The following is a 25,449-nucleotide window of genomic DNA, read 5'->3' as shown; positions in this document are numbered from 1 at the left end:
TTCAGGTACTGAATACCTACTTTATGTAAAATCAATTTAAATTTTAGGCTGTTTACTGTCCATTTAGTCTAATTTGTCATAAAAATGATGGTCAGATAAAGTTTTCACAAAGTTTTTCTGTGTTCAAATAATAAATTCTAGGCTTGTGAATTTCAGTGCAAGGCTTTTTTCTTTAATTCTTTAGTGCTTTGAAAGAATGGGTTTTAAAAAGTTATATTTGCAGTAAAGGTGAGTTAAGTTATACATTAATATCTCCCCAAATCATTACATTGAGTTAAATTAGACTAATCAATTTGGTGTGCATCTGTGTTAAATTTTTTATTTGGCATTTCAAAAGCCTAGAATCTTATACTATTTTACAGTAAATTTTGTTCTATGATGTAAAGTAAGGTACTAAGACAATAAAGCATTATCATACCATATAATGCTAAAACAACATAATTTTCAGCAATCATTGGACTTTAACGTTGAGTGAATTTTTTTTTCTAGGCTTGAAAAAGCTATAGATTATAAACTATATTTAAGACCCCAAAAGTTCTTGGGGAAAGAATTATTTTCAAAATTTTGCTTAACTATGTCAAATATATTAAATTTTGAAAATTTTCAAATGAGAAGAAAAACATTTTTCTCTGTAAAATTAAGCAACATTTGTTTCTAATGTTAATAATTATGGTTTCTTTATCCTTTGTTCTCTGACCCATTTGCCAGATGCTTTATTTGAGAGAGAGAAGATTAAACACTTTTTCTCCATTTGCAACTGGTTGTATAAATTGTCATGTCAACCATACATGATGGTTATTCTATGTTATTATTCATATATTATTTAATGAAGTGAAAAATTGAAAACTTGAAATTGTTTTTAGAATATTTGAGAGAGAGGTTGACTGACAAACTGATCTGTTTTTGATCTCAAAGTTCAATTAACGTTAAATGTTTATATCGTAATATTATCAATAACCTAACAAATGATCACAGCTGTATTTTGTCACAGGAATGGAGGCTATGAAACTTCACCACCCCTGGGGCGATACTGTGGCTCAAATCCACCTCCAAGAATCATCTCCCACAGTAACAAACTATGGTTAAAATTTAAGAGTGACTTCTTTGGCTCAGGGCCTGGATTCTCGGCTTACTGGGATGGGTCATTAACAGGTAAATGGCCAAGACCTGTCTTTATTGGAGAGTCCAGTCTAACTGGCATCTTGATTGTTGGATTGCTGTGCTCTTATCTATTTTTTTTCCAGCTGCATTTTGTCAGTACTATTTATAATAAACTTCAACATTGTGAATATTTCTGAATTAACAGTAGCTGTTTTGTTTTTATTTTTATTTTTGAAGGACAAAGTAAGGGAAAATGTTCTAGTTCCCTGGTATAGTTCTTCAAGCTGTTCATCTTGGTTAGGAAAAGGAAAGTACATTGATGTGAATTAGGGTTATAGGCTAGCTACTCTTTGGTGGTGCAGTTTTGTTTTGCAACTTGGTTTAAAGGGGAGTGACAGTAGTTTGATATAGACAAGAAGATGCAGTTTTACCAGAAAGGAAAGGATGTGTGTCATCCCATGTCTCTCCCGTAGGTTGTGGAGGCGATCTCACCACTCCCACCGGCATGTTCACATCTCCCAACTACCCGATGCCCTACCACCACGGCTCCCAGTGCCACTGGTGGTTGAAATCCAGCCACGGCAGTCCGTTTGAACTGGAATTTGAAGACTTCCATTTGGAGTATCATCCAAACTGCACTTCAGATTATCTGGCCGTATGTATAAAGTTTCACTTGTAGCCTTCACTGCTTCCATCTTGCCCAACACACCTTAATGCATCATTTTTTATTTTTGAGATTCGGGAAAGGGGAACATTTAAACAAAAGATCCATGTTAAAAACTTAAACAGAATAAAAAATTAAAAGAAAATTTTATGAAAATAGCCTTCTAAGTATAGCATATATTAAGGAATGGCTTGGTACACTAAGTACTTAAAATATCAATATATTGAATATCCACTGTTAAGATATGGTTAAAATCTCCTGAAAGGGGTTGTGAGATTTATCATAATTATTATCTACATAATTTCTATATATACACTGAAAACTAACAATCTAGAGGATGTATTAGCGGGTGAATTAGAGAAGATAATTGAAGTCATCGAAATAGGACTTTTTACAGTATCAGCAAGTCACCCTCGTCCATTGAAAAACCATCTAAATAAAAACTGTATTAAAGTGCAATAAATTATAAACTATGAACTAAAAAAGCAAGGAAGACTACTGATTAATAGCTATGGTCTCCAAAACATGTAATAATCCTTCATTTTCAATCTTTACATTTCAACCTGGGTTCTGAGTTCATGGCTCAAGTTTATAGACATTTAAATATAATTTTAAAAGATATTTTGATTCAGGACTCTTCTTTTGTCTTATCATTTGTATTTCTTCCCCACTTCTTAAGAAATACAGTGTCCTTTAGATAGTGTTTATAGCCGTAATCATCTGACATTTAAAACGTTTTCTTAAAGGTATATGATGGGCCAAGTACCAGCTCTCATCTGCTTACTCAGCTTTGTGGGAATGAGAAACCGCCTGTCATCCGTTCTAGTGGAGACAGCATGTCTTTAGAACTGAGGACAGATGAAGGTCAGCAAGGAGGTGGCTTCCTGGTTAAATACCACCAGAGTAAGTATGTGTGCCCATTGCTTGGTGCCTATAGTGGGTCTTCAATCTCTGGATGAATGAAGCAAATTGAAATAAGTGTAACCCATTGGTTTGAGCAACAGAAAGAAATCTTACCTCCTTATGAAAAAAATTTTAACTCTATTTGAAGGAGAAACGCTTACGCCTTGAATTTAATGTCGTGTAACTAAAGCACGTGGTAAGCTACAGAAACTTGGAAGGGGAATATGCTGAGACAGTTGCAATTCAGCTAAAGATCAGTGTAACAGGTTAGCAGCTAATGGGTTTTCATTTGGATTAAACATTACAATCTTCTAATTAGACATTATTCCATTGTACCGAAGTGTATCGAACACTATTGTTTTTGCCTTCTATCTCAAAAGGTACTTAAATTTTATTAAGGGAGACTATGCCTATGAATCATATGGAAGTAGGCACATTCTTTGCTGTGGAAAAATCTGGTCATTGTAGAGATGCCGTTTTAAAATCTGCTTTCCCTTGAGGCAAGATGGTGGAACTAAAGGGGTCCCAGGTGTTTGTCCTGGCCCCCAAGTCCCTCAGAAGTTCACTTGTTTTCTCTGGGGTTACATGACTTGCTCATAAAAAAAGATTACATTAGTTGATCAGGAAATCTCCCTTCTAGCACTAGAATTAAATACTTCCTAAATTTAGTTTCAAAATGAAAATTCAAGAAAATAAGTTTTCCTTTAATTTATGTTATTTAATAAACACTTTGTGTTTTAAAAAGTAGAGTTCGTTGCCCCAGCAAAACTAAATTTATCAATAATTTTGGCACAATTACCTAAAAATGGAATGAAAATCACAAGATCATAATCTGAATACACAGATTATACCCTTTGGATTAGTTGAAAGAGTATTAATATTTAACCTTGAAATGTGTGAATTTGAAGGCTCACATTCACTTACTTCTGGGAGTTAGGCTACATTCTAGGTAGGTTTTGAATATTGAGTTTTAATGATATATGGCTTTGTTCTTCAGAAATTCATCGTTAGTATATGAAAATCTCTCCCCAATTTCATCAAGGGATGTACCTGTTTGGCTGAGCATATAATCATTCTCTAATATTATTATTGCTGTGATAATTTGTTTCTTGATTATAGTCAGGTTGATTATTAAAGGTCCCTTTCTTTTCTTTGTATTCCTGTGATATTTTGTTTTTCTCTAATAATGTCAGAACACTGAAGGAGTAACGTAGTGCACGTGGATATAGGTCCTTAACGGTAGAATCGGAGCTAACCGGTGAGATTTTCTGTGCAATCTGCCGTTTGAAATTGGAGGTTTGCAGATAGTATAATGTCTGAGCACTGGGAGACAACCCATAGGGTTTAATGGAATATATTTTCCCCTGCCCTGTTGTGTAGTCATTGAGGCCCATGGTACCTACCTGCCTAATAGATGTAGCTTCTCACAGGCATCCAAAACAACAAAATTCTTCTTTAGAAATCCTTGGTGGGCAAAAATGTGACCTAAATATTTTTAAGAAGAAAGAGTTTTATTCCCTTGTTCCAGCAAAGGAAGATTTTGAAGACCCACAAATGTAGGCTTGTCCGTACCAAAGCTTACAAATGGTGTCCCAGCCACCTGTGGAGAAGCAGTGTAGCAGAAACGCATCTATGAACCACATTTTTCAGAGACAACGCTTTCGATGTAGTATTTATTTTCCCATTCTCTTTCATTGCACATCATACAATATGAAAAAGACTCGAGAAGAGGCCTGCACAGGCCTCATTCAAGCCGTTAAGTTTGACGGAACTTGGCGCTGACTACCAGGACTAACCCGTACCTAGAAGTGCCTAGCATGGTTTTGTTGAAAATTCAGCTGAAGGAAATGCCGCCACTGGCTTGAAGACTTCTTTCAGAGTTTAATGTTTTTATTTCTTCTTCAAACCCTTTACATTGCTTCTGTTCATTTGATATTCCTGATGACTAACTGGAGGAATAACAGAGTCTTTATTATGAATTTCATGCTGACTTTTGAATGTTCAACAAAGCCGTGTTGTTACTCATTTTTAGCCCTCACATAGGACTTTGTGTTTTTAAACTGTTGAATTTAAAGGCCAAGATTTCTGTCCCTTCCAAATGCTAAAGTTAGAACAACAGAAGCATGGAATGTTTAATACACTTTTCTAAACAAACGAATTAGACTGATGTCTGAGTCGTGCTAAGCTATTCTGCTCTGCACCAACTCAACAGGAGTTTGATGCCTATTTTAACGCAGGCAATTTTCATGACACTTTAAGGTTTATGAATTCACTTAAGTATTATTTCTCATTTGTTCTAAATGGGAACCGTTTCCCCATAAAGATGCTGCACCAACTACATGTGTATATATGCATGTATGTGTGTGTGTGTCTGTATATATACACACACTCACATACATATAGGTTTCCTTTTTTTATAAATTTATTTATTTTTTATTTTCATTTTTGGCTGTGTTGGGTCTCCATTGCTGTGCGCGGGCTTTCTCTAGTTGCGGTGAGCGGGGGCTACTCTTCATTGTGGTGCGCAGGCTTATTGCGGTGGCTTCTCTCATTGCGGAGCACAGGCTCTAGGCGCGTGGGCTCAGTAGTTGTGGCACGCCGGCTCTAGAGCGCAGGCTCAGTAGTCGTGGCACACAGGCTTAGTTGCTCCGCGGCATGTGGGATCTTCCCAGGCCAGGGCTTGAACCCATGTCCCCTGCATTGGCAGGCGGATTCTTAACCACTGCACCACCAGGGAAGCCCCATAGGTTTCTTTTTAACCTAGCTGTTTGCCTAAAGGAAAATCTCACACACATCTTGGAGCAATTATGACATATATGACTGTGGTTCTTAACGATCATTGTTATTTTTTCCAGCGTGTGAGAACGTGGTGATTGTGAATCGGACCTATGGCATCTTAGAGAGTATACATTATCCAAATCCCTATTCTGTCAATCAGCATTGCAACTGGACCATCCAGGCAACAACTGGAAACACTGTGAATTATACGTTTTTAGCCTTTGAATTGGAACATCACACAAGCTGCTCCACCGACTACGTAGAGGTATGTGTTCTGAAGCTAAATAAATCACTGCATTTTCAGCCCAAGTTAGCGAGCCAAGATAAAAGTCATCATGCTTTGTAGGACCGAATCTCTCACTCTGCCCCACATGTCTGTAGTATGCCAGCTACCCATGGTATTTGAACAAGTATCTTTCATGTCTCTTTCACTGCATCATCTTGATAGTAAGGACATTTAATCTACTAAATTATATTCACAAATAACTATGTTTTTAGGTTTCAGTGTAACTTCTGGACTGAGTAATCTCATATTACTTAAATAATGCAGAAGTAGAAGAATAGCTTCTGGTTTTTGTTGGTTGTTTTTATGTTTGTTCTCTGTAAACAAGAAATCAGAAAGTGTTTAAGTATCATGGCTTTATTTAACACCTAATTTATCTGATACTGGGAATCATGATTTTGATTCTTGTTTTTTATTTTTAAACTTAAGTTCATTTCAGTTAATTTTTCTTTTTGTAAAATGGAAGTTTCTATTTGTTACAATAATGACCACCAATAACATTTATTGAACTTTCCATATACAATGCTATGTGATAAAAGTTGCTTGAGAATTAGGTAACCCAAAATATGAGGTAATCTGCTACTTTTATGATAAAATATTTTATTTACCAAAGCTTTTTTGCTAACTTGCATATGCAACTTTGTAGAGATATAGATTGAAAAGGTAGGCAGCTACTTACTTTACTTTACAAATATAGTTATACATTCATATATAAAATTATATATTTTATAAACTATTATAGTAGTTTAGAATATTAGTTTCCACTTTCACACTTCATGAAACAATTTTACTCAGGCTATTTACATATATTTTGGCATCTAGTTCTCATCATTAATAAAATCACTTTTTGAGTCCTCTAACACATCATCTTTTATCTCCATCTACATTGCTAATATATAATACTTCTGAATCCACGTATGATGTTTTCACTAGAAATCTTTTCTGAAGAGACCAGTACCCGCTCTGATAACGTTAGGACATTTCCCCTCATCCCATCTATCCACAACACAGTTGTTTAGTGTCTTTCTCTTTAAGATGGTCAGTGATTTTTGGAAGTCTTGCTTGCAAAGACTTCCAATGTTCAGCACATGTAACTTTGAGGGCATATTCCCAGGAAAAAAACCATTAGATTTGTAAAAGTTTCTTAACCCTCTTTTTTTACCAGTTGTTTAAAACAAACTAGCGTTGATCGAGGTCATTTGAGATTGACATATTTTTTTCCAAACTGTACTTTTGTTGTTCAAAACAAAGAAAAGAAAGCTTCCCATACTTTGAGAGACTTTGTGAGGTGCCGAATATATGGATTCCCTTGTTTTTGAAGGATACTTTTTTGGGTAAAAAAAAAAAAATCTTGCTTTACATTTAGAAAAGCTCAGTATTATAGAAATAGTAAGCATAGTGTTTACCCATCAGAAAGTTATATTTACTGGTATTCAAAGAAAATATGAGACAACATAAAACAAACATAAAACAAGCATGAAACTGACAGTGGTTTTAAAGCCTCCTTTCCTTGATCTAGTGCTCAGGTGGTCTTCACAAGCTTAATTAACAGTGGCATGTTTGTCTCATTCCTTTACCTGGAGTGGTCACCTTTTTCTTTTCTTCACATGGTGAGACACTGTTCATTCTTTAGGAAAAAAAAAGGCACAGGTGGCTTTCAAAGCCACGTGTTCATACCACAAACCCAGCCGTCTCTCATATCATGTGTGTACTTCTGTGACTGTGTCCACATGCCCTACTGGACCATGAGCTTTCTGAAGCTGTGAGCTGTCTCTGATTAACTTTGTAACCCAGGCACTGATTACAGAGTTGGGATCTTACAGGGGTTCAGTAAGTTCAGGTTAAACTGAATATCGCAGTCATATTTTAGCATCAGCTTAAGGAGAGCTATTAATTAATGAGAAAGAACTGAATTCCAAACTGACCTTTTTGTATAATCTCTACACATTCACTGCAATTCAACCACTTCAAGCACAACCCAAAATACAATTCGTGGGCGTGAAGAGTGTTGCACATTTAACAATCTGCTGGGTGCCTTATTTGATAAAGCACAGTGGAGAGAGCAGGGAGGGGAGGAAGCTTTTGAACTGGGTTTTAAAGGAGGCTTTGGCAGAAAGAGTGGGGAGGAACTGAGCTGAAACCTTTCCAGGGACCGGACTCCAGCTCTTTGGACTTACTTGAGGGTGGAATGGTAACAAAAAGGCCCATCAGATAATTTTTGGAAGTGCTCGAAAACTGTCAAATGAAAAATACTTGTTCCAACAGTGGCCGAGCCACTAATCAGAGGCCGTCCACAGATGATGTGTATGTTATGCAACACTGATGGTGAAAGCAGCAGAAACACAGAATGAGAACCAGAAGTTCAGCAAAGCCTTCCAAAGAATGACGCTGTTGCCAGAGAGGGGAGATGTTTTCCATTTCTGTAAGCCAAGGGGCAAGACCAGAGCAATCGCTACAATGGCTGGCTTATGATGGAAATCTTAAAAGCACAAATAACCACTTAAGGAGAGAAAAGCCACAAACACGAACTCTAGTTTCCATTATTTTAATAACTTCTAGTTCAAGGGTTTTTTCAAGTGACTTAGCCAAGACCAAAGTGAGTAGCTATTACTGCAGCCAGAATTGAGTTATTTTGAATTAACAGAATTGAAACTATGAAAGGACTTGATTAGGTGCTGGGTGGACACTGTGCCCAGCCTTGCTCAGAGGTGTGGGTTGGTAAAGATCCCACCGGGAAGCGAATCCATCCTTTATTACTTTGTCCTCTGGGCAAAATGAAATGATTCAGATTTGGAAATAAAATACTCAGTGGGAGGAAGGGTCATTTGCTTAAAGGAGTAAGACCATATTGCCCATGCCATTTGGGAAAGTCAACCTTAAGGATTTTTTTTGTATTTTATAACTTGATTTCACTTTTTCATTTTTGAGTCTGAGGCTCTGTGTGGAAGAAGAGATTTTTAATTGGTATTGAATATACAAACAAAAGTGATGGATTTGGGAGAAATCAGCACAGAGAGGTACAGGAAATCCAGAGCCTGTGTTAGGTCAACTGGGAGCATGGGGGTGGGGAGAAGAGGAAAGAGGAAAACTACGAGGTTGTTGTGTCATGGAAGCTGAGGGGAGAGACTGTGACACAAGGTGACAAGGAGAGATGCTCCCAAGAAGTCCAGAAAGATCAGCTCTCATGGGATACCCTCCTCTTCGTGTTCTCTTGTCTGTCAGTGTCTCTTAAAATGTGGCACTGGATTGGATTCAACACTCCGACTAACCTGGCGTTGGGCCATATTGTCTGGTTCTTGTGCTCTGGTATCGTAGGTTTGTTGTTAACCAAGGCGTAATGTTGGACGATATTAAACACCTGTAATCTCCAGGTCACTTTTACGTGAACGGCAATGGCTTCATAGCCAAACATAGGACATTATTTCTATTAAGTTATATTTCACTATTTTGCCTTAGAATTCCATCTCATCATGATTCCTCTAAATCCTGATTCTCTGGTCTTTAGAGCATTATTCATTTGCATATAAACTCATTGGCCATTGGCCTATGACTTCTCCAAAAATAATTGATAAAAATATCAAGAAGATGCTACCTGTTTCAGATACTCTAAAATGATGGGTTTCTTGGATTAAAATGCATCTGTTATTGAACATTTTGGGGATAGCACTATTCAAACAACTTGGTAATAATAATAGCTGGTATTTATTGAACACATTATTTGCTAGGTAATTCTCGCAGCCACCGCGTGATGTAGGAAATATCATTTTCCCATTTGACAGGTGAGGAAATTGAAACAAAGCCGGGTTGTCTGTAGTCACAAAGGTCATAGTAGCAAAGCCAGGCCTTCCACCAGGCTCTGTGGCTCTGGACTGATGCTCTGAGCCGTGACACCACAGATACTCCGTGCGTGTTCTCTTCCGTAATTGTCACTCTCAGAGGTGATGAGAGGGAGTTTCCATGGAACCCTCAGGTTGACCACTCTAGTGACACTGTCACCAAGAGGAATTCATGTTATTTAGCATGACATTTTCATAGGGAAGCAGTGGTCATTTGCTCTATCTTTGCTACATACTGACAACTTATGTTCAGTGTCCAATTTAGAATTTTTCCCGAAATCTCCATCAATCTTACTCATCTGTGAGATTCCAGAATAAATCTTTCCCACATTTTGGAAGTTGAAACATTTTCCCTTCAGACCTCTGGCAGTCCTCCTGTTCTGCCTTATACTCTTGGCTGCAGGTACACACTCAAACTAACCCGTGGAGAAAAGATTAGCGTTTGGGCAAGGGCTGTTCCTCTAAGAAAGGGAGAATCCTCATGACACTGAAAAGCCGGGGAGAGGGCGGGATCAACTGAAAAGCCGGGAGAGGGCGGGAACCAAGGGGGCTCAGCAGCACCTCCTTTCTTTCTCCTTTCTTCTGGCTCTGTTGCTTCTCCCTGCGTACGTATAGTCCATTTCTATCTTTCGTCCCCAAGGCTTCCTCTGAGTTTCTGCAACCTCACAGTTTTAGCTTAAATAAGGCTACCCCAGCCATGACACTGCGTGACCATGGACCTCAAGTGCTCACAACCAACTAGACTTTCCCTTGACAAGTTACAAGGGTGGGTGGCTCATCTTTTTCAGTTTGACGACAAGGCATGGATCTAGCCTGCCTCTGGATGAGCGCCCCTCTAGGCGGCATGACCAGCTCCGACCAGAAGCAGCGAGGTCCAGCCCTCTGGCCTGCCTTGCTGACAGTTCAAGTCTATGGGAAGAGGCAGAACCTTCCAGCAGGGATGAGGATTCTGCCGGCATGCTAAAGCATTGTTTCGTTCTTCTTTTGGCCGCGCCCTGCGGCTTGTGGGATCTTAGTTCTCCAACTAGGGATTGAACTGGGCCCTCGGCAGTGAAAGTGTGGCGTCCTAACCACTGGACCCCCGGGGAATTCCCCTAAAGTGTTGTTGTGAATTACCCATGAAGCGAGCAAGATTGCAAAATTAGTTCTGCAATGACCTCTCAGTTCAATAGGATGTAATGCACTTAAACCTGGAAAAATTCATTTAAAGGAATTGACTGTCTTATATTCTAAATTGGATTTCAGTGTTTCTTCTTCCAGTTTCAAAATCATACAAGGCATCTTTCTACTTCATCTTCACCACATTACACTATCTTCTGTAAGCACTGGTCCAAGTCACATTTTCATCTTTCTTTTGCCCAGTCATAGCTTTAAAAAATAGACATTTTTTTCTAATTGCACCATATCCCAAAGTTTAGCTAATTTGTATGTGTGCTCATAAAATGGTCAGAAGGGTCTTGGGTAGCCCCATGGGTTTTTTTCTTAGATTGAGTTCTTCTGAGGTTTTCCCTTTTACTGCTCCCCAAATTCCTGACTTTGTGGACAGAGTTTAATTTTTTAAGAATTTGTCATTTTTCTTGAATTTCCTTTATCTATTGTTTTTCTTTGTTCTTTTTTAAAATTTTTAAAAAGATTTTGGCTGTGTTGGGTCTTCATTGATGCATGTGGACTTTCTCTAGTTGTGGTGAGCGGGGGCTACTCTTCGTTGCAGTATGCGGGCTTCTCACTGTGGTGGCTTCTCTTGTTGCGGAGCACGGGCTCTAGGCATGCAGGCTTCAGGAGCTGCAGCACGCGGGTTCAGTAGTTGCGACACACGGGCCCTAGAGCGCGCTGGCTTCAGTAGTTGTGGCTCACTGGCTCTAGAGCACAGGCTCAGTAGTTGTGGCACACGGGCTTAGTTGCTCTGCAGCATGTGGGATCTTCCTGGCCCAGGGATTGCATTGGTAGGCGGATTCTCAACCACTGCGCCACCAGGGAAGTCCCTATTTTTTAATTTTTAAATTGTTTTTGGTCCCTGGGCTCATATCTCCTTGCAAAGTCTCACTCTCTCAAACCTCAGGCTCATGACTGATGTGTCCCATTATCACAGGCTCTAGGGAAGTTGATCACTCTCTCCTAACGTTTTGGTCACTTCTACAGTAACAACCACTTCTCTGCTGGTCAGGATTCGTCCATGAGAGCACTTCTCTTCACTCTTTACTTTCTGACAGAGGACAGCATATAAAGAATTCAGCAAATGCTATGCTTTTTTTAAGAACAAGACACCTGAGAGGTGTCTGGAAGGACATCTGCCCGTTGCCATTCCTGTGTGTCTTTTTGCTCCACTAGTGTTGATATGCTTCCATTGCAAAAAAAAAAAAAAAAAAATTAAAGCTTCTGCTGAGGGAGAAGCTGATGGTGGAGGATAAAATCCCCATAACTGGCTGCGTTGGAGAATCATCTGGAGATCTTGTTAGAAAAGTGTATTCGCAGACCCCACCCCAGCCCCACTCAGTCAAAATCCCCAGGAATCCCAACAGAGCAAACCCCACCGAAGCCTTAGTCCAGGAGCTGAGGCCGCTGTCTGTCGTTCACTTCCATCGTGACAGCACATTTTATCCTCACTTCAAAGCTCTCTCCTGGGAAGCTGTAAGTATTTTAATAGGTATCTTCTTAACAGATACCTTCGAGTGCTATTACATGTTTCTTTTTCAGTAGGTCTTCCTTTTCCATTGCTACAGCTGAATTATATGCTTTGACTCACCAAGGCCTGGTGATACTGTTATGTTTATCTCATTACATAAAAATGTCAGATTCACTTTACAATGTGTGAATTCTGATTCTAAACTTCCTCCTCCACTCTCTTTGTTTGGCACCTTTGCCACTATCATCTTGCATGACATCCTTTCACATCTTTCTGATGCCTTCCCCTTTCCACTTATGTCCGTTTCAAGCCCCCTCGGTTATGTCAGTGACTGCTGTCAAATGCATTTCCCTCTAGTCTTTGTGAGATTCACTTCATCTCTTGCCAACTCCTCTTTCTGATGTCATTCTGTTCACCAGATGTTTATATCATTGCTTATTGCACTTCCATGTCCTCCTTTCAGTGACTAAATAAGCCGCTGCTAATGAAAAAAATGGATGAAAACATGACTAATGTCCCTCAGTCTTCCAGTCCTATATCCACATTGCTAAGTCTGCAGCCTGAGCAGCATTTTCCGTAACTGCGACTGTGCAACATCAGACCCACAAGCTATTGTAATTAGTTAAGGAATACTAGCTGTTTTATGGAGAACTTGGCAATTCTTAGATGCTTAGTACAATGCAAGTTTATTTCTCAATCATGTTAGAGACCAATGCAGGTATTCCTTTGCTTTCCACATAGTGATTCAGGAAGCCAGACAAAGGGGAAGTTGATCTGGGGAAACCACTTAGCTCTCTCTGCCACACGTGTTGACAGATGTTTTACAAACAAAGAGACCTAAATTCTAATACATTTGGGAAATGCTGAATCAAACACAATGTAACAGGGTCAGTTGTTTTGTTCTGTTTTTGCTGTATAGTACTTCCTCAGGCTATTACCATCCTACGTATGCATCATTCATTCATTTATCCACTCATTCAGTCATTCAAGTATAATTTAGACACATAGGCCGCGGAAATAAAACCGTTCTAGCATCAGTTTTCCTTGTTTTCATGGAGGAGACAGATCTCAATTGATCACACAGTACAAAGTTAGTCACAAGCTGTGTGAAGTGCTATCAGGGAACGTTATCGGGGGCTCCAGAGACACGAAGCAAGAGGACCTGGGTCATCCGTGGGTCAGAGGAGGCATCCCTGGGGGAGGGTAACCGAGCAAGGTGTCCGGGAGCTGCAGGTTTCCATAAGGGAAGTTGTGTTTGAGGAACTGTCTAAGGTAAACAAAACCAGACGCTAGTTAAAGTGGAAAGAACATATTTTAATCAGCGTTATCCTCCTGCAATAGGGAAGCAGGTCCGGCATGAACTGAACTGAACTTCAATTTGTACAGAGATGACCGGGTCTTTTAAAGGGAGAATCAGGGAGCTGGGAGGGGACCAGCGGGGCCTCGAGCAGAGTCAGGGATGTGAAAAACTAGCGAGCGTTGGTCACTATGAGTGTGGTTAGGCCTCTGTGTCTGTATCTGGCAGTGATGGAGGTAAGGATTCAATCCTCTCACAGAGACTGGGAGACAAGGGGCCTGTCCTTCCTAATGGTTTCATTTCAAAGGAATGGAGTTTAGATCCTTGAGAAAGACACTCTGAGTTGTAGGAGATACATATATAATACATCTCAAAAGGACAGGAGAAGGATTCACAATTTGAAGTCCTTTTTAGTATGTGCTCCAAGAAAGGGTGGTCAGGGGCCTATCCTCAGGTGTTGGCTGGAACAAACAGTAAATCCTTTAGGCGGCCTTGAGCTTTCTCAGGCAGGCACTTTGAGGGGGGCTGGGGTCATATTGGGGATGTGGCCTTGAGCTGTTAGAAACTACGTTCGTGTTTGTTTAAGGTCCTTTAAGTTGGGGAGAATAAGTGGATGAAATCCTTTGTGCTGAGACTCTGTATTCTCTATAGGCCAAGGCTGAGGCTTAGTTGAGAGGAAGGCTCAGAGGAACTTGGCTCGAGTCGGGTCGAGGAGAACATCTGTCAGAACCGAAAGGACACAGCGTGTCTGAGGCCAAGGGTGAGGCTCCCAGGTGGGCAGGTGCAGGGTTCCAGTGACCGCTTGGGGCAGCACGAGATCTTGCACGAGTGTGAGCAGAGACAGCGTGCTAGGTGGGCACTTTGCCACCCTCTGGCTTCGAGAATAAACGGGAGGCGTAAGAGGGACTTTGCGGATTCAGAGAGAGGATTGCTGCAGGCCAGGTGCGAGATGGCCAGTCCTTCACACGGCTGTGGAGGGAGAACGTGTCAGTGACAGAGGGTTTGAGAGCACCTGGGGGGTAGAATCAACCGAATTGGACGAACACCGGATGGGGTGGGCGTGGTAACACGGCGAAAAGAAAGACATCAGGATACAGCCTAATAGAATTGCATACAGAACAACAACCAGGAGAGGCAGAGGGGCCTCCCTCAGGGCGGAGACACTCAGGGGGACACGAAAGGCAACATTCCAGATGGATTCCGTCTTTGCCCAGAATTCTAACACCTATTGGACATTTGTAATCCACAGAACATTCTTAGGGAAACATTATTCTAGAGATGTTTTCCAAAATTTTGTTCCCATTTTGTTCCATTCTCATACAAAGAAGCAAAATGTTCAAGTTCATGAGAGATTAGAAGAAGATTCTCCTTCACATCTCAAACGTCTCTTTTGAGAATTACAGTAATCATAACACATTTTAAATCAACTATACTCCAATAAAATAAAAATTTAAGAAAAATTTAAGAAAATCCAATAAAAACTTAAGAAAAAAGAATTACAGTAATCAATGTCTACCATGTGCCAGCCACTCTTATAGACACCTTGATAGATAATTATTGCTTATCTTTAGGATAATTTAGCAATTGGGTAGTTTTGTGGTCATTTACAGACAGGAGACCTGGGCCTCAGGTAAGCAACAATACTCACTCTAAGATCACACTGCCAGGAGGTGATGGACCCAGGTCTCTCTAACCGGCAGGCTCTGAAGTCCACTTGGGTGGAAAGCTTTGCTCTTCCTCACTAGCTGTGACCTTGGGCACAGAATTTAACCTCTGGCTTCCTCGGCTCCCTCATGTATTAAATGGCAAAAATACTTACATCTACTCACGAAGTTGTTATAAGATCAAATAAAGCGATCTGCACGGCTGGCAAGTATGAGTACTCCAGAAATGTTTATTATTCCTCCCCCATGCTCATCCCACAGAGAGGATGACTCCCTCTTGACCATTCAGATTCTTCCTCCTACCTGTCAGGACGTTGTTTCTCCATCTCTTGGACAAGTCGTCTCCCTTCCTCGTGACTCGTCGGTTATGAGTGGCCGTCCCTCCCTCCTGAGGTCTGACTTCCTCTCCCAGGCACAGCCTGGGTCTGTTTGGCTCCAAAAGTTCAGAGTCTGTTCTCTTTCTCTTCCAAGTGTCCTTCTTCCACCATTCAGCTCTTGGGAGGACTTTGACTTCTTTTATCCTTTTAAAGACTTTGCATCCTCTCTAATAAGCAAAGTGTCCACAGATGTCTGTGTTTGCAACACTGCTGGTCTCATGAAGACACAGCTGATTCTGTACACATCTCACAAACAATGACCTCAGTTTCCCAACTTTCTGGTTTAAAGATAAACCACAGTTGGAAGTGGCTCCGGACACCGATCTTTCTGTTGTTCTTGGGGAGTTCCCTGGAATTTGAACTGCTCAGGCCAGCTCTCTTCTATCTGCAGACTGTTGTGGATGCTAATAATAAACTAAGATTTAGTAGCTCATCTTGCTCACTCACTAGAGGATGTCTAGCAGGCACTCAGGCTCCACAATAGAACATGAAATCTTGCTCAGTAGTCTCGGCACCGGTTTAGTTTCGTATAGCATAGACTCTGGAGCCAGGTAGCCTGGGTTTAAACCCGGACTTCGCCGCTATCTAGCCAGGAAATGTTGAGCAAGCTATTTAGCTTCTAAGTGGCCCACTTTCCCCATCTGTAAAATGGGATAGTCAGCACAAAAGAGTTTTTATATATAAAGAGACTGGCACATAGTAAACACTTACATAATGTCATTATTTGCCCCAGCACCTTAGTCAGGTATAAAGAAATTCCTAAATAGAGAGCATTCAGTTCTTTAGGCTGAGATATAAATAACGGTTCATTTCTCAAGACATTTAATTTTCCTCTTGCTTTCTGTCTACAGCCTGCTTCACTAATGCATTTGACAATTCTCACAAAGGGTAAATATAAATGATAAAGCCAACATTTTGGTCCACTTATTTTATTCCAAGCTGTATTAAGAAATATAATGAAGAAACTGTTGATTCCATTGAATAATAGGAGTTTTGGGTGTTATCACTGTTACTTAAAAAATTATTTTTGTCACTCTCTGTTATCACAGAGAATAAGGACTTTGCTGTATTTTTGAATTTAACAATTCTTTTTTTTTTTTTTTTAAATAATTACCAATGAAGGAAGCAAGAACAATTCTTCTCGAGTTGTTGATGCCTTTCAAAATGTTGAATTACCTCTCTATACCTGTTTTCAGAATTCTAAAATGGGGATAAAAATGTTATCTGCATTATAGAGCTGCTAGGAATTTTATTTTATTATTTTTAAAAATAAATTTATTTATATTTTTTTATTTTTGGCTGGGTTGGGTCTTTGTTGCTGCGCGCGGGCTTTCTCTAGTTGCTGTGAGCGGGGGCTGCTCTTTGTTGTGGTGCACGGGCTTCTCATTGCGGTGGCTTCTCTTGTTGTGGAGCACGGGCTCTAGGTGTGTAGGCTTCAGTAGTTGTGGCACGTGGGCTCAGCATGCTTCCCTAGTTGTGGCTTACGGGCTCTAGAGTGCAGGCGCAGTAGTTGTGGCTCGTGGGCTCTAGAGTGCAGGCTCAGTAGTTGTGGCTCGCGGGCTCTAGAGCACAGGCTCAGTAGTCGTGGTGCATGGGCTTAGTTGCTCCGCGGCATGTGGGATCTTCCTGGACCAGGGCTCGAACCCGTGTCCCCTGCACTAGCAGGCGGATTCTTAACCAGTGCACCACCAGGGAAGCCCCTAGGAATTTTAAATTAGGTAATACATGGAAAGGGCTTAGAGTGATACTCAGCACAGAGTAAGTGCTAATAAATGTTATTTATTATTTTCTTAAACATAAACGCAATTTCATGGGTTATTTGATTCCCAAAGCAGCCTTCCCAGCGTGATTAGTGTAGATTGGCCCCACCTGTTGAAAGCAGGGCTCCCTTTCCCTGGCCTCGCAGATTTCCTCCAAAAGCCACAGGGCCTGGGTATCTGAATCGAGGAGTGGAGCAGTTAAAATCCCGTTTGCTGGCTGGAGAAATGCAGAGAAGCAGAGGAGATCTGATGTCTTAGCAGCGATGGATCTGCCCTGACTCTGTTATCATGGCGCTTCCATGGCACACTTCCTGGGCAGATGAGTCATGTTTCCTGGAACTGTCTGTCAGAGGAAGTTTGCTTCTAGGATGCCTGGCATTTTGCTTAGAATTCAGAGATAAGCTATTTCAATTCTAAGGACAACCGCTGTTCAAAACCACACATAAAAAGTGAAAACAGTGTGCCAAACAATTCAGCTGAAGACTCTCTACCGGATATGAATCTAGCACTGGACGAAGCAGGATCGTGATTCAAAAGGAGTTTAGAATGAAGCGTATCCATTGGTTAATTAAGCCAAATACTTCGTAGTGTCATTAAGTGCAACAAGAAGCATTTTAGAAGAATTTTAAGACTCCCAAGTAAAATGCCCAAGTAAAATGTGAGCTTTTTTAATTACCAAAAGTTAAAAGGAGAGATGTTTATTTCAGTGTGATCAAAATCCCTTTCCTCAAAGGAAAATGCTGATCATCTGTCACCGTCCCTCACAACGAAGAATTTTCATGTGATTGCATTAATTTGCTGCAGTTAAGGAGGCAAATACAGCAGCCTTCAAAAGAGAGCCTTTGCTCTCAGATTCAAAAGAAACTGTGTGTTTCCCCTCCCAGTATCCTCTCAAACGTGAAGGACAGGATCAGGATAGATAATAATCAGACCTACCAATAATTTCCACGCTACCCGCAAGCCAGTGAAAATTCCATCTGATGCTCAAAACTTGAAATTGCCGTATCCACACTTCCTTTCCTGGTGGTCCTCACCTAGCTCTGCTTCTCAGACCACAGGCATCGAGTGCATGCAAGGTCTCTTCCACCATCCAGCAGACACACGGCATGAAGCAGAAGGCTAGATTCAAAACTTAGTGGTCATTGTTGTGGATTTCAGTTAATTACACTGATGACTATTTTTTACAATGGGAACAATTTCCACCTGCAACATTTCAGAATTTTTCAAAAATGACATCTTGACCCTTCAGTTCTTACACGTACTTATGTATTGAACAGGCTTGCTTCTCCCGCCCTCCCTCAATTGGGGAAGAGTCTGCATGGCAGGGCTTTCGGTCCTTCCAGCTCCAGGTTCCAGGATTTCATGCTGTGCTATATAGGTCCCTCCCTGTTTCTGAGTCCATCTGTAGCAGATGGTTAGGCTTTCAAGAGACAGAATAATTTTTTTTAAATGTTGAGTGCTTCACAGTAGCGGTAGAGTTGGCAGAGGGAAGGCTGTGGTTCATGGAATTAAATGTTCATGTACATACGAGGGAGAATATGCTTGGCTTTCAAAGCATTTCACTTCCCACTAGGGAGGGAATTAGGCACTTATTGGTCCATCAGTGACTATCAAAACTTATGTTTGTGAGAGCTCTTTAGTCCCTGAACATCTGAAAGAATGCTTTTTTAATAACGAATTAGTCTAATTAATAATAAAAACCTAGTTATGATTAAAAAAGGAAGCATTGGGGACAAAATATGGTTTTGAATTAATGCTGGAGGAGTTTACCTTATATAATAACATTTTAATGGGCTAATTTTCATGGATCATCTTGAGACACATAAAAAAGATTATGGAGACAGACAATATAATATTTTCAGTAGACCAGCTGGGTATCTGAGAACCTAAAAGGGTATGGAATTCTGACACTGGAAAAACATTACCAGGGCACATCTACATTGCTATGTCAGTAGGTCCCCAGACACAGTGCTTTAAAAATAAACTTACCTGATTACACAGGAGTACAGTCTTTGCAGACATTTTACAAGATACAGGAAAACCTAGATAAAATTAAAATAACCTAAATTACATCATTACTGATAATATTTGGTGGTACTTATTTCCTGTAGTTCCATCCTATATATTTATTTTATTTTAATATTTGAAGGGGATCATTTTGTACATACTGTTCTATAATGACTTTTTTACATGTAACAGTAGCTTGCGAATGTTTCTCCTTGTTATTTATTTATCTCCTTGTTACACCACAGCATTTGCAACATCGAATCTTCCACCATCACAATACAGCCACCCATTCTTGTTGTAAAACACATAGAATCTTTGCACATTTCCACTGTTATAAACAATGCTGAGATAAAACATCTTTGTAGTTAAACCTTTGCATACATCCGTGATTAAACAATGATTAAACAAACAAACCCAAATCGGCCTTTGTGGCTTCTAAAATAAGTAATATGTAGAAAGCAAAAATAAATATCAATGCGCTATTAAGAGGGCACAGCGACTAGCCACCCCATGGAAAGGAGACGATATGGTCTGTGTTTGAGACAGACCTCTAATTCAGAGTGACACAAAATAACTCAGAATGTGGTCTTTCACTGGTGTTTCTTGGTCTACAAAGCCCAGCACTGGGTCATTGTTTCCTTTTAGATGGTACCTCGTGCTTCCTGCTGCAGCCTGCAGCACATGACAGTGCGGCTTTTCCCGGGCGGGGGGAGATGTGTGCCTCTGTATCCGAGGGCACTGCCAGCGCCCCGGTGTCGCACGGGGAGCCTTCACATCCCAGGGCCATCACGGAGCCCTCTGGAGCCTACCATGCTCTGCTGATGTGCTTTGCTTTAAACATTTGCCTAATTTACCTCCCACAATGGGATTCTTTTTTTACCCCCTGAGGCTCTTCTCACCCATAATGGGAGCCTTTTATCCTACTGGATGAATCTTGCTTGGCAATTTCTCCTATTGTTACAGGAACATTTCAAAGCCCTTCAAATTTAACGTAAACTCTGAAAGTTCTAAGTTTATCCAGGAGATTTGTTTGTAAACTTGGACAACAGTGTTCTCAGCAGCTGTTCTGATAAAGCGGTTCCCATAGTTCCTGGCACAGTTGTTTTCTGGGTGGGGAAAATCGGAAGAGGTGCTCCAAGAATTCACCAGTTCCCACTCCTCTGGAGTTCCAGGGGCCAAGCAGCCAGAGCTGCAGGCTGGCCGGACGGAAAGGGGAGAGGGGGCTGCAACAGGAAAAAACACACGTAGAGCCACTTTGCTTACCAGTGGTCTCTCCCCGATCCGCTCACCAGGGCAGCCTTGACAGATTTCCCAGTGTCCTCTTCGCCACCCAGCCCTGCCATGATCCACCATCTCCCTCCACTCAGACACACGCTCCATGGTCAGTCTGCCCCACTGTATGATCTGCACTGGGCTCTGCACCCCACACACAAAGCCAGGTCGTCATAGCAACACGCTGCCCCTGACGGCCATCCATCTCCGCACAAGTGATTCACTGATTTGCTGCTTCCCCACCTGGTCTGCCAGGGACGGTTTCTGAGAAATATTTCACGTGAGTCAGTGCAAGTGTTTTCTACCTACCCATCATATTTTTTTCTCTCAGAACCGTTTCTGGTATGGTTTCTTTAGAAACAATGTTGGTTCCCTTTGCCTCTGACCAAGAGTTAACAATAACATCTGCGGTACTTTCCATATGCCAGGACTCATCCTCAACCTATTACCTGGTTTGTCTCATTTGCTAAGCACAACAACCCTATGAGATAAGTACCATTAAGATGCCAAGTTTACAAAGAAATCTTAGCTTATGGAGGTTAAGTAATTTTCACAAGATTATATTCTAAGCAAATTTTAGAGCTCGACTGGACTTTGAATCTAGAGCCTGACGCTGACCACATTGAATATACTCTAGTGTGTTCCTACGGTAAAATTACTGTCCTGCTCTCAGTTGAAATATAATCTTCTACTAGTGACATTGACTTCAAAAAGCCACTCTGTGAACTCACTGAGTATAGTTCTCAGAAATTTAACTCTCTTCTTTTACATTGACCAGAATTTTTCCTCTCTAAAACTATCAGGGATTCTCTACTATACCTAGAATTCTCCCTCACGGCAGATGAATTATTTCAATTACATATTAAACTCTAAAGGATAAAGTTCTTTTGGGGTTTTTAAAGATTTGTAATAGGAACTGGACCAAAATTTTTTTCCAGAAGTTTCTCCATATTTTAATGATATCATCTCAAAGAAACTCGATTTAATTTCTTTATATGGACTATATTTAATTCTTCTTACAATTAAACCTCCACTATAAAAATGTTTTTCTTCCAGAAAAATTTCAAGTAAATAGGAAAAACAGTGGTTAGAAAAAGTGTGAATTCGATGCTGATCTAAAATAGAAAGGGCTGAGTTTTAGTTGTTACTCACTGTGATTCTAAAGTGGGTTTAGAAAAGAAGTCTATCTGTACATCCCAAACTGAGATAGGAGACAATTAGTTATAATTTCATTCATTAGGGTCACAAATTTTCAAAATCATAAAACCATTTAGCAGCAAAGAGGCCCTTGAAAAGCACATTTCTGTTCTGAGGGTTATTGCAGTTCATAAAGTTGATTCTTGCGGAGGGAACAGGTTACACATTAGCTGACCTTGGGTTTCTCCAGACTTGAGTTCCAGTGATTCGTAAAGTACCTACAAAAACCTTAATCCTACAAAAATCTCACTCTGTCAGTGATATGTCTTTGGTTTTCTGTCTTCCATTTTGTATGCATGGGTCCATACTAGTTAGGAGTCCACGGATCATTTCATGTTGCAGCCGTAGTCAGAAATCTCTAATGGTCTCATCAACTATGCGTGCACCAAGTTATCAAACCCATGCAAAGGAAGTAGATAGAAATTGGCAAGCGAGACTTCTGCAAGAGATTTCCTTCCTCTTCGAGTGTCGTAAGAGCGGTTGAGATGTTTCAGGGTGGCGCGGGGGTGGAAGATCTAAAACACAAAAACCCTGAACGAATCTTCTCCTGAAGAGGATAACTGAAAAGATTCTACACAGCAGGTTTTGTACGTACACGTATCCACGTCTGAAGGTACATTAAATGGCAACTTGAAAATGTAAACAGCATTTCAAGTATTAAAAAAAACCCAAACCTCTAAACACAGTTATACAAATTCGATCTTCATATTCAAAGTAAGAATCTCAGTCTTTCACTTCTTAGTTTCTGCTAGTCTCCTTCCTGTGGACTCAAGGCCTCAAATACTGTTCAGATGGGGTAAATCTTGGGGCTTTCTGAAAGCCGGCAATGGTACCCTTAGCGGGACGGAGCCACATGCTGGCCAGCAGCCCCAGTGAGTCACAGCTGGGATGGCCTGTGGTTAACATTCGGCTCTGAAAACAGCATCAGGAGCAGGAGGCACCCACTGGTTTCCATGGTAACCGGTATTTGTGTACTTTGAAAGATGACTGTTCCTTTTTGGGTGGTAAATTTACGCAGGAATGAATTGTTGAGGTGACGTTAGCCATCTGCGTGAGTATAAACAAAAACCCCTGATTTAATTAAGTGTAAACGTTAGAAGGACATAAAATTAGGGGTATGGGATTTTATCTTCTAGAGAGGTATTTTTCTACACTAATTAAGTCACTAATTTATTTGACATTACATTTAAGTATTTTCATCAACGTCTATTTGATGTTTATTTCAATGTATCATTCTCTTCCCTCCAAAGGCAAAAAGAAACTACTTGTTATTCACCACTGTTCCCCCCAGACCCACTCCCTTTGCCCCCAACCCCCATTCCATTCACAGTGTGTTATTTAAGAACCACTGGGATCAGGGGCTCTCCTTCAGTGAAGTAATTCCATCCGGAAGGAAGAAAAAAACATCCCCTCCAAGTCATGTGAAAATGTCACGTTTCTTAACCTTGCTGAGCTGGGAGGCGAAAGCACTATACTCTTTATGGCCGTGCACAGAATCTAAAATATGGCTCCTCGAAATGTTGCTACCTAGTTTTTCAGAAGATCCGTGAAGCTTAAGGCAATTATAGTTCTAGAGAAACCTTACCTCATGTTTTGTTGGATAAAGATGAAGTAATTAAAGTTTTGGTCACTGCAGCACAATCCAAAGTTTAGAATGAGCCTTTTGGAGTGGAAAACAGTAGAGCGATTTCTTGTTTATTATGCTCCGGCTTGAGAACAGTATGTTTATTTTTGTACTAATTAGTTTTGAATTGGAATTCATACCCTAGGTTTAATAGAAACTCTGTGGCTGAAATAAATGCCCTGCAGTGAAGCAGTAGTTTAGGAATAAACAGATTACCTTATAGACTCCTCCCCCACCTCCACCTCCTGCAGTGGATGGTGGGTCTGGAGATGGGAGGTGGAGGGCCGTTTTCGTTTCCTCTTCTTTTTATGTGGCTTTATTCTTTCTCTCATTTTTGCTCCCTCCTTATGTCTTCTGTCAACCATCTACAGTATTAGAAGTTTGATAATAAATGCACATATTCAAAGCAGCAGTATTTAAAAAATTAAAAGGAAGCTGAAGGGACAGGTCTGAAAACTAAACCTCATCTTTATCATCTGCATAAAATGCTTAAGTTTAGTACTTAAGGGTGAGTGATATGACGGACTTCTGAGTTTCTCTTTTTAAATCTCAACTGACCTTCCCCGCATCGCACAGAAACGGGCGGCTGATCCGCAGCCCGTTTTGAGAACTCAGGGAGACGAGCCAAATTTAGAAATCTGAGATTTTGATTATGACCTTGAACAAGGCCCTTCTGCAGAGTGGCCACAAAGGATGCAGACCTTTTGCTGCCTGAAAAGAGCATGCTGACGTTTAGGGCTGTAAGACCCTAACATGTGTCTAACTGTGCAGCGTTAAAGTAACAATGCAGATGAAGTGCCATGAAAATCAGTGCAGCTGTCAGGGAGATGGCTGTCTTCCTTCACTGAAGCTCTACTGGGAACCCGCCCTGGACAAAGCCCTGTGCTAGGCTGTGAGGGGATGTAAGAGGTAGTCTGGGCTCTAAGGAAACTCGTAATCAGTAGGGGAGAGAGACACACATGCCTACCACCAGAATGTGACCCTTTCCACAAAGAAGCACAAATGAAAAGCTGAGGGGTTTCAAAGGAAAACTAATCTATGACCGGCTACAGGGATTGGGGCAGGCTCCATGGAGGGGCTTTGTAGAATTTGATTGAGAAGTTTTCCAGGCTCAGATCAATCTGCTTCAAACAGTATTTCCTATCATAACATTTCAGTAAATAAAAATAATGTGGTCAGTTTGGAATTTACTGAATCCAGATGACACACTTACATACAGACACACACAAGCACATACGCTCACACGTGTGTGCTCCCCAAGGGAATAATAAAGGAAGTCCATGATCAGACATTTTCCACTTCTTTATAATGGGCAGCTCATCCCAAGGGTAACTGGAACGAAGCATTTAATGTGGACATTTGGGGATTGAAAGAAAATGTCGTGGCCTGAGTCATGAGGAAGCCAGTCTTTTTGGATTAACATTATTTTTCCCGGTTGAAGAGATATGGCAGAGAGGTTTATTATTTTAGTTTGGAGATATGTATCTGATGAAATAAGGCAGATAAAGGGTACCCAACAGGATGTATAAGTACCTCAGTGGGGAAATGGGCAAAGACCTCAGCAGAAAAGTTGCAAGAGGAGAAAAAGAAATGCCCAATAAACATGAAAGAAACTTCAACCCCAAAGTAACAAATTAAGACAATTACAAAAAGAAAACAAATTTTCACTATTAGCCCCAGTTTTTAAAATAATAGCAGTCATAAAATATTTCCATCAACGGTTGGTGGGAGAATAAATTGGTATAAACTTTCTGGTAAGAAGTTTAATAATATGTATCCAGAGCCATGAAAGATCATGCTCTTTCATTCATTCCCTTTATAGGAATCTTTCCTAAGAGAAATTTAAACTGTCAGACAAAGACTTGTATTTATTGGCCCCCAGACTGGAAATATCCTAAGTGAACAACAGTAGAATTGTAATGTAAATACAGCATATTAGTAGTATTTTGTGCCACTATTAAAAATGTTTACATAGACTATTTAGTGACAGGCTTAGTGAAAAGCAGGGAACACAATTAAATGTGTAGCCCAAATTGATACACACCCATATTCACATATTCCCC

At 40.5% G+C, this 25,449-nt stretch overlaps 1 protein-coding gene and 2 long non-coding RNA genes across 4 annotated transcripts in view; 1 reads left to right on the top strand and 2 right to left on the bottom strand.

The window, feature by feature from the left end:
• Positions 1-25,449, top strand: part of CUBN (cubilin) — a 284,343-nt gene that overhangs the window by 80,806 nt on the left and 178,088 nt on the right. Inside the window, exons 26-29 of the mRNA XM_082452723.1 lie at positions 992-1,152; positions 1,575-1,756; positions 2,512-2,668; positions 5,524-5,711. Of these exons, the coding sequence (XP_082308849.1) occupies positions 992-1,152; positions 1,575-1,756; positions 2,512-2,668; positions 5,524-5,711 (688 nt within the window). The remainder of the gene's footprint in view (positions 1-991; positions 1,153-1,574; positions 1,757-2,511; positions 2,669-5,523; positions 5,712-25,449) is intronic.
• Positions 1-25,449, bottom strand: part of LOC309656471 — a 518,263-nt gene that overhangs the window by 348,417 nt on the left and 144,397 nt on the right. The window lies entirely within an intron of this gene.
• LOC309656456 lies at positions 6,961-25,083 on the bottom strand. Of its 2 annotated transcripts, XR_014261370.1 has the most exons (4): positions 20,557-25,083; positions 19,276-19,328; positions 15,453-18,405; positions 6,961-7,356 (listed from the first exon to the last, which is right to left on the bottom strand). It is a non-coding gene; the product is annotated as an uncharacterized lncRNA (long non-coding RNA). The 2 variants fall into 2 exon arrangements; XR_014261369.1 differs by having other exon boundaries at positions 15,453-25,083.

Source organism: Balaenoptera physalus (assembly GCF_965194825.1).
Source record: "Balaenoptera physalus genome assembly, chromosome: 2".
NCBI lineage: Eukaryota > Metazoa > Chordata > Mammalia > Artiodactyla > Balaenopteridae > Balaenoptera > Balaenoptera physalus.
The sequence above is the reverse complement of the archived record's forward strand: the minus strand, read 5'-3'. Positions and strand labels throughout refer to the sequence as shown.